The 14,819-nt window shown below is 47.8% G+C and overlaps 1 protein-coding gene across 1 annotated transcript in view; it reads right to left on the bottom strand.

Annotated features, from left to right (window-relative positions):
- The window catches only part of sema3fb (sema domain, immunoglobulin domain (Ig), short basic domain, secreted, (semaphorin) 3Fb), a 67,205-nt gene that overhangs the window by 26,646 nt on the left and 25,740 nt on the right, over positions 1-14,819 (bottom strand). Inside the window, exons 3-4 of the mRNA XM_049022528.1 lie at positions 722-882; positions 382-444 (exon numbers count right to left, since the gene is read on the bottom strand). Coding sequence (XP_048878485.1) covers positions 382-444; positions 722-882 — 224 coding nt within the window. The remainder of the gene's footprint in view (positions 1-381; positions 445-721; positions 883-14,819) is intronic.

The raw sequence follows: 14,819 nt of genomic DNA, 5'->3' as shown, positions 1-14,819 counted from the left end.
AAGCCAGAGTGCCAAAATGTGTGTGTGTGTATGTCAGAGGGTAGGCGCGTGTGTGTGTCTCGGTGTTCGTGTGTGTGTGTGTCAGTGCAGGTCTCAGTTTGTGTGTGTCTGGGTGGGGGGGGGGGGGCAGTGAGCTGTTGGTCTCTCTCCAAACAAGCCACATGCTCCTAATCACATATTGAGTTGAAAAAAAAAATTGGAAACATTATACAGCTTCGGGCAAAAAAAAAAGGCCCTCAGTGTTTGAGGTCCATCCCTGGGAAGACATGCAGGAATCACACAGGTCTCCATGCTGGGATCGCCTGGGATCTTCCAACACGAAACCCACAAATCCCAAGGAATAAACATCCAGAGTGAGCGCAGGCTGAGGGAAGTACTCACGTTGGTGTCTTTCCCAGACAGGACACACTCCGTCTTCCTCTGCTGGGACACGGGCCAGTGCATCTGAAGGGAAAGAAATGACATTTTGTAGCAATAACATAACTCACCACAGCCTCCAATCCACATCAATTTGTTTTATAATTCTTGGACCCACACGGGGCCCAGATGAGTAGTACTCCCAAATGGCCTACTTAGGGTGTTTCTCTACAAAATTTGCAGAGAGTGAACGAGCTCCGGTATAACATGAATATGGGTGCATCCAGATGGCACCTAGACATGGGGTGTGAGTGGCCGAGGGAGGGGTTGACCGGAAGGCAGTTTTACAGGGCGGCGGTCTTACAATGAGAGGCTCCTTGTTGATGTCGTGTAGGTCCAGGGACAGGATGAAGTCCTTGCTGCCCACGTACATGCGGTCGTGGTCCTCGTCCATGCGCAGGATGCGGTAGTCGGTGCTGTTGAGCAGGTAGGTGAAGTGCTGGGCTGACCCTGTGGCCCTCAGGTCTGGTGGGGGCAGGGAGAGGAAGAGCCTCATTAGGAGACACATAGAAAACACACGCATTGTGCTAACTGCCAAGGCCGTTGCGGAGGTCAGAGAGTCCTAAGGTGAGCACTTTTCCCCTCAGAAGAACCACAGACATTTTGCGGAATTGGCTGAGAAAACAAACAAGGTGGCATTTGTAAGCACGAAGGTCAAACTGGAAGCAGTGGGAAACAGTGTTCATGGTTTGGCAAACATGCAGATAAACCAAACCTCAACACGTGCTTATGGGTCACGGCGTGTCCACGGCGTCCTGCTGCAGAACCTCTGACTATCAACACTTCACAGGCAAATCGCCCCCCCCACATAAACACCACCCATCCCCCACTCTGGTTAGCCATTGTCAAATCATACAGTCTGTCCCTTCTTGTCCATAGCTTTTTTAAGCCACTCAGACCATTTTTAGGGTTTTATTTTTTTTGGTTTTCCTCGCACACTATAATTATGACCATTCTTAGGGCTGTCTCACCTCTAAAAATTTGACAGAAGTGTTCAAATTATCCCTTTTTCTCCTTCGGTCTGGTGTACAAAACAGGGGGCACTGTGTACAAAATTATTTACATGGAAGCAGAGGAAAGCCAAAAGAAACCATCATAAAGTCATTAAGGTGACCCCCCCCCCCCCCCCGCCCACAATGTTACTATGCTGCAAGGACCACATCTTGGACCTACAACCAACCAGTATTTGGAGCACATTTGGGGGGTGGGGGTCATTCACAGGACATCAGGATAATCATAAACGGTCGTCTGATTTACAGCCAAAGTCAAAGCACTACAAATATAAATGTCGTCATTCACTTAAGCTAAAAAAAAAAAAAAAAAAGGTCAGCTGCTGGTCTGAGGTTGCATCTTTAAGCTATTCACCTAATAAGGGGGTATAATGTTACCACTTCCACAAATAAAGTTAATAATAAAATGTGCAATGTACCTTTCAAAAGAGCCATGAATTCCTGGCTGCCTTCTAAACCACTGAGACTCCTCTCTCCGGTTTATCGTCACGCCTTTCAGGAAGTAGCTGATACCTCCGAGCAACTTGACAAAATGTCACATATCACAACACGGAGCTTAAAGTAAACTCTGGGCTTTTTGTTGAGTGTCTTTGTTCTGCAGTGAACTCACATGACCAGTTTTTTATGCCTACAGACGCAGGTTAAGAGTGTCTGACACCGGTGATAACGAGCAGCACGGTATGCATGAAACCCTCATTCTCACTGACAGCAGATTGATGTGGACCTTCTCTTCCCTTCCTGTGGGGAACAAGGTCACAATCCCCACCCATCAGTGTCCTACAGGATTCACACAAGACAGACATAGCATCCAAAGCACCCGGCAAGTGGACACCGATTTAAAACCGTCCTTCTGTTAAGGTGTCATTTGCTCAGTGTCCTGTATGGCTACAGGTGCCATTGAGCTAAATGCTTCTATTCAGATCTGAAAGATTAACCTCCAGAACTTGCACGTACGCATAATCACCAGCAAAATGTACTAATCCGCTGGGAAAATCCCATTAATGTACCGAGAGGCCGCAAAGAGGTAAGACTGACGTGTCGCAGAGATCTGGTCGTTTTAAGGTGCCACCAAGGGACCCAACTCCACTGCGTCATGGTTTCCTCACAGTCCTGGGGCTCCCAAGAAAAGAAAAAGCAGGGGGAGCAAAAGCCAGGCCAGCTACTGTGTATTATCCTGTGAAGACACAGGGTAGCCCACTCTGCTCTGGCGTAAAATGGCTCATGCTAAAAGCTAATCCGCGGTTTGTAATGGGAGCCACGGAATCCCACACCAGGCACCGTCAGGGACACCTGAGGAAACAGGCTGGCCTTCACCCACATGCCGAAGCCAGGGCAGAACCCAGGGAACAGAGAATGAACGGGAAATGAGGAGGAAACCTGGGGAGGAGCGGAATAAGAGCGGGCTGCATGGGGAGCCAGCAGCACCGCTAAACTGTGCTGCTCCATCAGGGGAAAGCCCTGTTGAGTCCCCCCACCCAGCGCTGTGTTCCAGCTGGGGGACAGAGAGTCTCAGTGCTGTTAACTGTCACAGAACACCAGGATGCCACCAATACTCCATTATTTGGAGATATAAAAATAAACAACAGCAATTAGGACCTAATACATCACAGAGGTAGACCATCACTCAATGCATTTAGCCTTTCTCCTATTGAGGGGGTCTGATGAGGTTATCTTCAGTGAGGGGCTTTGATTGGGGGTCACTCCCACCTCTCCATCCCACTGAGTAATGGAGGTGGTGCTATTAGCAGGGAAAAATCGTCGGCTTTTGGTGAGAGGAAAGACAATTCTCATATGGATTTGCAGGAAGGGCTGGCAGCGGGGTGGACAGGGTACTGACTCCGATCGGGGAACGGGGGGGGGGGGGGGCACGCCGATGGCAGTCCCATCCATCTCAGGTGCTGCTGGAGCAACCAGATCTTCTGGCTCTGAGGGTAGAACTTTACCCACTTGCCCTGGAGCGCACACACTGCTGCATCATGTTGAGGCTTGAGTACTGCCACCCCCCCCCCCCCAAATGCTATGCATAACCTGTTGCCCAGTTTGAGATCATGGAGGATTATCATGATGATTCAGTTTTAATTCCACACCAATCTAGTTCCTGATGACACCCAGCTGATTCACTTTTGGATGGCTAGTGACTGCTGCTCTCGCCTATGTGGAAGAATGAAAGAATGCACAAGGAGATTGCGTGCTGCATTTTCCTCACATTTGCTCATGTTCAGGCTTCCTGAAAGACTATGCCCTGTTTCACATTTCATAAAAGAAACCTTCCTGCTCACATCCTGCATGTCCAGGCACCTAGTCAACCGATCTCATCTTTTATTTATGCACAACTTCACTTTCACCCATGGCAACAATTTTTTTGAGATTCCTCATATCGACCAAGGCAGCTTTTGCAGCGGCATCCTCTCCTGCGGGGCTGAAGTCTGCTCCTTTTCTGCCTTGGGGTCAATCAAACCCAGCAGAGCAGCCTTCACTGGGAAACTCATCCAGACAGCAAATTCCCCCTAAACTATCAGCCTCAGTTTTATTAGTGTCCCAACTGCCTAAACGAAATGGCCACAGTACTATGAAGAATAAATCCATAAAACAACAGGCTGTTTTTCTTATACTGCACATGATACATCTTCAACCTGGAAGATCACCACGACCATGATAAGTTTCGCCGTTTTAATCACCTATAAGATGACCTAATCAACAGATCAGCAGTCCACTGACAGGTTTAGTTAAAACTAGAATCACAAGGAGTATTTTCATGTTTAATATGAAGAACATCTGGCAGAAGAGGCAGAAAGTCATTCTCGACAGGGTGAGGTGGGATGATGTCCATGAAGGAGGTTCGGTTCCGACTGCCAGGACGCAGTGGCTGACGTGGCACAGCCGCCAAGGCCAGCTGTAGGGAGCGCCATTCTCAGGGCCAGCCGCCAAACACCTTCCTACTGCCCACACTGACGGGCACGGGCAGCTGGCGGACCTATGGCTCGCTGCCACAGCCTCCAGGGGGCGACCTTGCAGCTGGCTCTGAATCGTCCACTCCACAGCACGAAAGAGGAAACCCCAAGAGGCAGCCCGCCCTCTCCCAGAGGCTGCCCACTGGAAAATGTCACACTCGCCAGCCCTTTGCTACATATGCATGTCGGCATCCTACTCATCCACAGCTCTGGGTCACCCGCTGTGCTCTGGAAACTGAAGCAGGGGTGAGGAACTCCACACCACAGACTGATGACACTGTGACCTCCACAGAAGGACTCTCTGAATCAACATCCCGGCACTTGGGGCAGGGTGTGTGGCTCTACTAGGTCACATTTTCTGATGGCTGAACTAGAACATTTCTGCTGCTTAGCTATGTGAGGCTGTCCTGCCCTACCCATACCCTGCCCACCCGGATTTTTTTAACCCTGACTTGGTATATCCCACTGGTGAGGTTCTCAGATGTCCTCTCACAGCGAGGAGCTTCCCAAGAGCCACCAAAATGGTCTTGCTGGTGAAGTGCTCAGCGAGGCGAGATGGCTGGGTGGGCGATAGGTGGAATCCCATCACACATGACATCATGCCTCTAAAGCAATTAATGGACTCTGGAGAGACACCTCTGAGTGCAGTGTGGCAGGACCAGCATCTGCATTTCCCCTCAGGGTAAACCATGAACAAAAGCAGACAATAAATATGTCTCTGTCCCACTCACACATCCACTTATTCATTACTTAACTAGATGGCATCATTCATGCACAGCATGCCATTGTCATTTTACCCATTTCTATTTCTTTCTTCTGGGAAAATCACCCACTATGGCCTTATCAGATCTGGCTATGCATTCATTCATTCATTAAGTTCCCCATAAACATCTTTTTAAAGTCACAAATGGATCGAGAGCTCATTTAGGATCAATGCATCTAATGTAATAATGACTTCTGTGCATAAATTGGAAAGTAACCTGAGAGTGCCAGCATTCTCCTCCTCTTCCTATACATCAAGCAGTAGGCAGGTGATATCCAAAGAGACTAAGTAACTGCTGTTTCTTAAAAAGACAACCTATGGCATGGACTAGCCAGCAACAAACATGCAAGGGCTCTGGGACTGGACAGGACTCGATCTGTCCGGTTCATGTTCATGCTGTAGTTGCTTCCAGAACCCGCTAATATTTCAATTTTAGGCTGTTTAAGTTGCAGTTAGGGGGGCGGCATAGTGGTGCAGTGGTTAGCACTGTTGCCTCACACCTCTGGGACCTGGGTTCGAGTCTCCGCCTGGACTGCATGTGTGTGGAGTTTGCATGTTCTTCCCATGTCGTCGTGGGGTTTCCCCCCACAGTCCAAAAGACATGCTGAGGCTAACTGGACTTGCTAAATTGCCCGTAGGAGTGCATGTGTGAATGAATGGTGTGTGAGTGTGCCCTGCGATGGGCTGGCCTGGGTTGTTCCCTGCCTCGTGCCCATTGTTTCCGGGATAGGCTCCGGACCCCCCGCGACCCAATAGGATAAGTGGGTTGGAAAATGGATGGATGGATGGCTGAATGGATGGAAGTTGCAGTTACTTTTGTATGTACCTATTATATCATCTTTGCATGTTATTAACACAAAAAGGTCCAAGTAGACATCTAGATAACGTCACAATGCATTCCATTTAATGACAAATTAAAAATATTCATTCTAAAATCACCTTAAGACAGTGTTTTGTCTTTAGGTGGCCATCAAGTGGATAAAAAAAAGTATCAAAAGTATCAAAACAAAGATCATCAGTTTTAAAAAAAAAATTAATAAATAAGTGTGTGGTATCTAGTTTTAGAAATATGCAAAAATTCTCAGCTTGGGTCAATCAACACAAAATACACAGTTGCACCCAGACGTATTTTTCCTGGCAAATCAAATGCAGTGATGAGCGTTAGGGGATAATGGAAGCGTGTAAGGCTGCGGGCGAGGCTACGCAGTGAGATCACACTACACCTGCATTGCCAACTTGATGCATCTGGCATGACACTCACACTTTGAGTCTCACGGTCACGCAATAAATCTTACGGCAAATCTATTTTTTTCCTTTATAAACCAAATATTAGATACATCAAAAGCGTTAGGCTACATTGCAAACCCTGCACGACTATTTACAAAGTAATAAAACAATTACATACATGTAAATGAGTGTGTAGACTCACACCAGCCGGCTGACCAAAGTTGACAACCCTGAATACACATTCATCAACAGCACTCTTCCCTCAGGCATAAAACTGTGTGGACTGGTGCTTCACAGTTGTTCACCTTTCTTCTGTCAAACTGTATCTTCACAGAAGTCAGAGGATAATGAGCAGTAGACGGTAAAACAAAAGGAGGAATCCGAACGTGAACAGTACCTGCCCTTAACTGGATCCACCTGTCCTGCTAACCGATACACATGGTGCTGGTTAAAATTACAGCCATTTATATTTATTTGGGCTACGTTATTATCCAAAGTCCCACAGCTAAAGCCCTTCATCTGTGGTCAATCAGGAGAATGAAACTAATGCTCCAAGTTGCAAACCACAGGGGCCAAATCGACCGGCCATGCTGACAGGTCATTTGTGCTTCTTTCTGCCTGAACGGCGAGATGAAGCCAATCAGAACGCCGGCAGCTGCCTGTCTCAGGTCTCCACACTTGAGTGGTTATATCTCCAATGAGATGCGGTGCCGGGAACAGCCTCGCCCTGATATCCGGCGGTCTGCGCGGCCTCTCTTATCGGTGAATAACGAGCAGAACAAGGCTGCAGCCAGCTCCATCTTCTGTCTGAACGTGCCATGTAGAGACAAGCAGGCAGCAACAGACATTAGGAAGCTGTTAGGAACTGGGCCAAAACACATAAACCCAACACTAATATCCAGGATACACACAGAGAGGTAGGTCAGGCGATTATGGAGATCTGAGATGCATTTCGGGTACTGATATTGGTACTGTGCCCCACCCCCAGAGATGTGTTCCTGAGAGTTCTGCTACCACTATGCACTGTCCAGATGTAAATACCCCCCCCAACACCCACACAGAGCACTTCTGGTATTAACAGGGATACTCTGGTCCTAAGCACACAAGGCTTAAAGTGAGTCAATGTTCCACTGATCTCCTTGAGGGCACTGCAGTGCACTGCAGTGCGTTACGTACTCCGGACTAAGCAGCACCACAAAGCAGACAAACACACAACGGCAGGCACTCCAACATACCCATTCAAGGGTGGCAGTAACTGTACAACCATAAATTACATTTCAATCTCGAAAATCCCCAAGAAACAAGTCTAATGCCATTCAAATGATTTGATTGTATTTCCTTGAGTGCTTCATAAACACTTAGCATAAGAACGGCAGCAAAGAAGGACATAACACAGAAACGACAACCACGGTTTTCAGAAAGAGGCTAGAAAACAATATGCCCACAGGAAGGATTCCTGCACCAGCCTGGGACGCAGGGCCGACCTCTGGCCAGCTCGCTCGTCTCCAATGGAGAGACGGCATCCTCCAGAAAGGCCCCTATTGTGCCGGTTTAGCTGTTGGGGGGGTGGGGTGCCCACCGCGCTGTCATCGGATACCGGCATGTGGACGTGCTATCAGGCTTGGCCCATCTCCCCCAGCACCCAACAAAAGCACATAGCTCTGTAGGTATCCCCGGCATGCTGCCTCCTCATGCCCCATGCCCCACCCCTGAGCCCTCGGCAACAAAATCCCAATAAAAAGAAGGACGTGGCCTAGCCGAGATCCGGCTCGCCTGTACTCATGCGAGAAACCGCACCTGCTCTGCTCCACAATTCTCACATGCCCACAGACCCCTAATGTCTCCCGCAGACCTGCAGCAGCCTTGCATGATCATCCTTCGCCATCATGGTGGTCCAAAATTACAGCAGCTGTTTTTTTTTTGTCGTTCAGGGTAATGAGGTGTTGGAGATCAGAGGAGCCATTTAACAGTGCTGGCCTTATCGCTCTTCGCAGCGACAATCCTCTGTTTACTCACATCGGCGTCTCCTCGATGGCCCTCCCTGACCCCCTCTATAATTAGGAACCATTTATTCCCACTTCTCTAATGGCACCAATTTGTATCTAATTTCAGCTCAGTTCTCAGGGAAAGCGGATGGCCCAATAAGGTATGCTAACGACTCGGCCTGAGAGTCTGCCTACTGTTTCCTGTTCCTGGCCTCTTCAGTGTTGACAGCCAGGCAGTTTTGGTGAGGGGGTGGGGTCACTCCAGTTTTTGAAGAACCTACCACAGCGCCAGCGAGACGAAGGAGATGAGGCTATCGATTTGAGCAGACAGCTGCAGCGAGGATAAGGGAAAGCCAGACACCTTATCATTGCCCACTTTCGATTAGTTTCACATGACAGGGTTCGTTAATTAAAACTGGAAGCATCCAGCTGACCTTAAGATGATCTGACAGGACAGATAATGTAGTTTTTTTTTCCAGGTTCACATCCCAAGTTTTCCTTCAATCAGAAACAAGGGCTTAGCAGAGGACAGATGCTGCTGACATGCTGCAGACACCAAGAATGGAGGCCTACCTCAACTTTGAGGAGTTCCCGGGAATTCAAAAGGTGGAAGCCACGAGCAGACAGAGGAGATCAGGACTTTGTGCTGAAGAGGAAACGACGAGTTCCCACGTATAACATCCAGCCAAACCGACTCCAACCAGTGCCAACGACTTGGAGGATACCGCGCAACCACCTGGCACTTGGACAAACACCGAGTTTAGTAACTGAGAGAGCATGTGGAATCCTATCGCAGATTTGCCTGTGTCTTTCTTAATTACATAAGTGTCGTTTCTGGCATTAGTGTTGCCACTGCTGCAAACACTGAGGTTTGCTTTTCAACCGCAGCTTGATCTGGGCCAGGCCAGTGAATCACGGCTTGTAATCCTGCCAGAGAAAAGCAGCCTTACTTCCTGATTGATAGTGACGAACGGTATGCACAGACAACTGGCGTTGGAATCCTCTGAAGCCTCCAGAGAACATCAGGCTTCGTGGTTGACATTTGGGGGAAATCAAATCAAGAGATGTGTTCTGATACTGCTGCAGAGCATCACTGTGAGAGCTCCGCTGCTGATCCACACACAGTGGTGTTCCTGATCATAAGCACCACGTGGAGTCTCTTTTTGGCCTCTCCTGCACAAGTCTAACCCACGATTAGCTCAAGGTCAGGTTGTCACCCATACCTGAATCAAGAAAAGGGAAATTGGGAGCATAAAGGGGCTCCCAGCGTCAACAGAATCAGAAAAAGAGGAATACGACAATAAAAAAACTCGGAGATCATTGTCTGCGAGATCAGTCACTGATCAGTCACATGGTTGAGTCCTACCTTTGATTGTGACATTTCCACCATAAGAATTCAAGGTGGAGCAGCATCACGGAGGTCAGTGGGATAGTGAGTGAATGAAAGAGCAGGTGAACGTCAGAGAACATGCTAACATCAGCCCCACATTTCTGCATTTTCGGCAGGTTATGATTTCTCCTTTAAGCGGAACAATCTGCTCGGGTTTCTTTGAATCTCCACCCAGCTAGAGTGGTGCATCTTTATGTCAGATGTCCAATCAGAGTTACAACAGATTTCCATCCAGCGACTGGAGCAGTTAGCTGGGTTAATGTATGTGGAAAGATGAGCATGCGGCCCTGGACCATCACGCCCATCTCAAAGCTAAAAAGCTACCCCTGCATCAGCAGAAAAACCAAGGACAGAAAGGCCTGTAGAAATTCACGTCCAAGGAGGGGGTGGGGTGGGGGGGGGATATCATTCAGCACCGGGACTGAAATTAATTTAATTGACATGAATGAGGCAAATTCGCTCCACCTCCCCGCTCCATATTCAGCCAGTTAAAAGGCAAATATTCTGCCAGCAGAAATGAAAACGACATGTCATCAAAACAGCCCGCTGGCTTATTGTGAGTGTTTCAAAAGCAATTCGTCCAGCGCCGAATGGGCCGGCACAGTACGAAACGACCCAGGGGTCCAGTGGCGCTTTTCACAAAGGATGTACTTCATTCACAACTCCGAACACTTACTAATGCAACTGATTTCAATTCCTCAGGCGTAAAACTCATCAGCAAGTTCTGCTGCTTAATGCATTTTGCAGAACGGACAAAGTGGTCATGGTGACGAGGCCGTGGTGGACAAAGGCAGGCCTGCAGCATGACCACTTGTGTGTTCCCTGACCTACTAGCTGAAGCCCGGCATGTCGATCATGTGACGGTGCATCACAGCCTATGGGGGGGGGGGGGGGGGTCTTCACACTGCTGTGGACGGATCCTGCGGGTGATCTATGCGCAGAGGCTTCCACCTGTCAGTTTACAGATGTATGTCAGGCGACCTCCACAGATTGTGAGGTCACACACAGGGCGAACAACTGCTAACAAACTCCTCTGAGAAAGCAGGAATGTACAGAGAACTGCTTAATGTGACAGTGGCCATTATGAAGCCAAAGCTTCTTCAGGGAATGCATCAGTTGTGACCCCATGCTGATATTGTATATTGTCATGGTTAGCATCTTCATTTCATCTTGGGGGTTTTTGTAAAACGAGAGAGAGAAAAAAAGCCAGTTCATCGTTTGCTCATATTTGGTGCTGTGCTCGTGTGCGTGTGTTTGTGCGTGTACGTTTTTGCAGGTCACTGTCCCAGCTGAACCCGTTCGCTTCCCGTCACTACGCAGTCATCACTTCCTTTTAACTGCGTCCTGTCCCAAAAGGAACCATGTGCAAGACCCAAAGGAAACGAACCTTTTTAACAAATGTTCAGCAGCCGTGCCTCCCGCTGGTCACTGCTCTGGCCTCAAGCTTACTTCACCCACCAGGTGTCCACTTTCTCAAGCCAACAGGACAGGAAACAGGATTAGGAGTTAAATCCGATATTCCCACAGATATGTCAACAGTGTGATAGATTTTGCCTCATCATTTTCGACCCCTTGTCTACAGAGCATTCATCTGTAATAAAAATGATTAGAAATTAGCGATGGATAAACAGCGCGGCTTTTTTGTCCTCTCCCAGCCCTCAGGACCCCTTGCTAGGTCGTGTTGAAAAGTCGCCCACATCCCACCGCACACTGCCATGGGAAAAATCGTAGGTTTAACCCTTCACAGCCAGGGAGCGGCGGCACTCAAGACTAGCTAAAATCTCACGTTATCACTTTTAGCATCACTTTAGCAGTTTTACATGACCATAATTCTATACTCAAACCTTATCATAACTTCAGTAACTTCTACCTGTGTCTCCAATATTCATTCTTGATGCCAGGCATGATCTAATTACACTAACTGGTCCTGCCACCTAATTGACAAAAATTCAGACAGCTCTGAGGACTCGAAGTGAGTCTCCGTTCTTGAAGATACATGGGTCAAGGGAGAGAGACCAAGCAGAACCGTTACATCTAGAGACCATCGATTCACCTGGAAACCTGTTGTAAATCCCTTTGACCTCAAAATTGCTTTAATTGGTCATATATAAGGGGCGGCATGGTGGTGCAGTGGTTAGCACTGTTGCCTCACACCTCTGGGACCCAGGTTCGAGTCTCCACCTGGGTTACATGTGTGTGGAGTTTGCATGTTCTCCCCATGTCGTCGTGGGGTTTCCTCCGGTAACCCCGGTTTCCCCCCACAGTCCAAAAACATGCTGAGGCTGATTGGAGTTGCTAAATTGCCCATAGGTGTGCATGTGAGAGTGAATGGTGTGTGAGTGTGCCCTGTGATGGGCTGGCCCCCCATCCTGGGTTGTTCCCTGCCTCGTGCCCATTGATTCCGGGATAGGCTCCGGACCCCCCGCGACCCAGTAGGATAAGCGGTATGGATGGATGGATGGATGGTCATATATAATTAGGTCACTTAGTTACAGAGGGAGGGGAAAAAAAAAAAAAGAGTAAGGTGTGATATTCAATGCTTTCTTCAATATTTTAGTTTGTGTTTGGTTGGCTGCATGTCTTTAGCTTGAAGTTCCTAGAGAGATCCACCAAGTGCCAGGAAGCTGCACCTCCTCATAGGACATCAAGACAGCTAAAGATGATGGTGTTGGGATGGAGAGGGACGCCATCGGGAGCTGTCACAGATGGGGGCGGTGGGGGCAGTTCTACAGCAATTTACCCCCTCATCCCCCACTCTTCAAAATGGATCATATTCTACTTATCAAAAAGATTGAACTTAGGATCAAGAGCTCTCCCATATCCACCAATTCAGACCAAACACAAGTGTCTGCCTCTGCAAATCTGAAACGTTATCAAAGGCTCTCATCTGACATACAAATCATAACAAACGCGTTAGTATAGAGAGCATGACGCATAGCACATAACATTTTTCTGTGTTTTCCGTAATTATGGTTTCAGTGACCGTTGAGCTCTTTGCTCAATCCAACGGAAGTGAGACAAAATACCATTCATGGCAAATGTAGCAAATTGTGAGACAAGTGCAATTTACTGTATGAAGCAAATATGCAATCAAGCCGGCTGTGTAATTAGAGCGTGATTTAAAGCTTACTGTGCAGCTGTGCACCCTACAGCCAGAACGTGGGTCCCAATGGAGCTGCCTGTAAGTTCGCCACACAGAAGCCGGAAACGCCGTTAGCAGGTTTGTCTGGCTCGCCTCTTGGCATGCTCGTGGTTTATCTCCCACTTCCCTGCTCTCTCTTTGATATGACCGCTCCTCCCCTCCTCATGCCACCAACCCTGGTACTGACAGCTACTTCCTAATTAGGAGTCCCTGCACATGCCATCCGGGCTGGAATGGAGTGAGAGTCCATCTCCAATCCATGTGTTCATGTGCCAGAACCCTGCCAGTCCTCTGATGGCAGCGGACATTTGGGAGACTTCATAGAGGGAAAAAAAAGGGTCAACACGGACTTGCCGATGTGTTTTACACTCCACAAAGACTACAGACACAACAGAATCTTTTTTTTTTTTTTTTAAATCTTCATTTAAAAAAATCCACAGGTGACAAGCTTTGTTTTTTGACTAAATCAAACGCAATGAAATTCCAAGCTGGGTAATATGATGTTTTTTTTTAAATCAATCAAGTTATTGGTAATGGTAACTGCTGAAGGACTCAAATGTATTCCGCATCAAGAAATATCTCCACACTAACCATGAACAACAGCACAGGTTATCACTTACTCAGTCAACAGCTAACTCCAGTGGTGATGATTACCACCTACTCCCTGATAATGCCAGTGGCAGCAGTGTTTGTCCATTAGGATCTGATTCGCTTGAATTTTTAACACACTGTAAAGGAGGTTGTGAGGCATTGCCAAAGGAGGCTAAAAGGCCTTGGATCAATAATATATCTTTCAGGCAACTCCTCTTTAGTTTATTATAAAACATCTGCAAGATCCCCAGAGAAGGGCACCCACCGGCTAGCCTTCATGGGTCATCATTCCTACCAATATAACTTCGATCCATTCTATTCATTCTCACATCTGAATCATATCCAAAAACGGGCTGTAACAGAGTGGCCTTTCTGAAATGCGCAACCCAAGTAAAGGTCAGGGCCATCAGTACTGGTGATGAAGCATCTGCTTCATTTTCAAGCGAATCAGCCATCATCGAGAACGTTCAAGAGCTGATTCGACAAAAAAGGAACCTAGGGCAACATCAATTCGGTAATACCTTACAGGTAAGCTCTTATAGTACATCAGTGAAGTCTCAAATCACTCACAGCATCTTCCATTGACAAAAAAAAAGACGAGGTGAATGAATGAGACGCCTATCGTTTGTATCTGAGAGAACTAGAATAAACTGTGAAGAGACTCACAGAGGGACAGCCTAATTCACAGACTGTGAAGCTCTTCCTGCTTTGAACCACTTCCTGCCTTGAATTACTTCCTCTGGATCCATTCACCCTAACTTCTGATTACATGGTGCTTCCTTCCATAGAACAGTCCTCCAGTTTTATCCAGTGTTTAATTCACAGTGCAATTCAGCCTTTTGTCTTTGGGCAACAAGCTTCTGAACCCCACTGAGAAAACAGGGAAAGGAGAAAGAGAAAGCAAGGATGGTAGGTGGGGGCAGGGGGGTGTGCGTTTGTGCTCAGAATGAACAGAATGCTCGGAAACGCAGAGAGGAGAGATAATGAGAGCCCAGTGCCTCCTGTAGCTTGTCCTTTCATGACAGATTTTACACGGGTAGCAGGGATAATCTGGCTGCTCCGCCTGGCTCCACTCCGACAGAAGGCCTCTGTGCAACCCAGACAATCCCAGCCCAATCATGAGCCTGGGTCACTCGTCCTCCTCAGCTTGCTCAGTTAACCCAACATGCGAGGTCATGCGGCAAGTCATCAGTGGCAGCCCACTCAACGTGACCTTTTCCTTCATGCGGACATCGGCTGCAAAATCAGTCACATTCATGCACTTGTTTGATCGAATTCTTGCCATTTTCACAGAATGCCTACATCGCCGACAGTCAACAAAGTCAAATTTGCATCCGTTTCCA

This window comes from Brienomyrus brachyistius, chromosome 8, assembly GCF_023856365.1.
Source record: "Brienomyrus brachyistius isolate T26 chromosome 8, BBRACH_0.4, whole genome shotgun sequence".
Taxonomy (NCBI): Eukaryota; Metazoa; Chordata; class Actinopteri; order Osteoglossiformes; family Mormyridae; genus Brienomyrus; species Brienomyrus brachyistius.
Note: the sequence above shows the minus strand (reverse complement) of the source record. Positions and strands in the feature narration are given on the sequence as shown.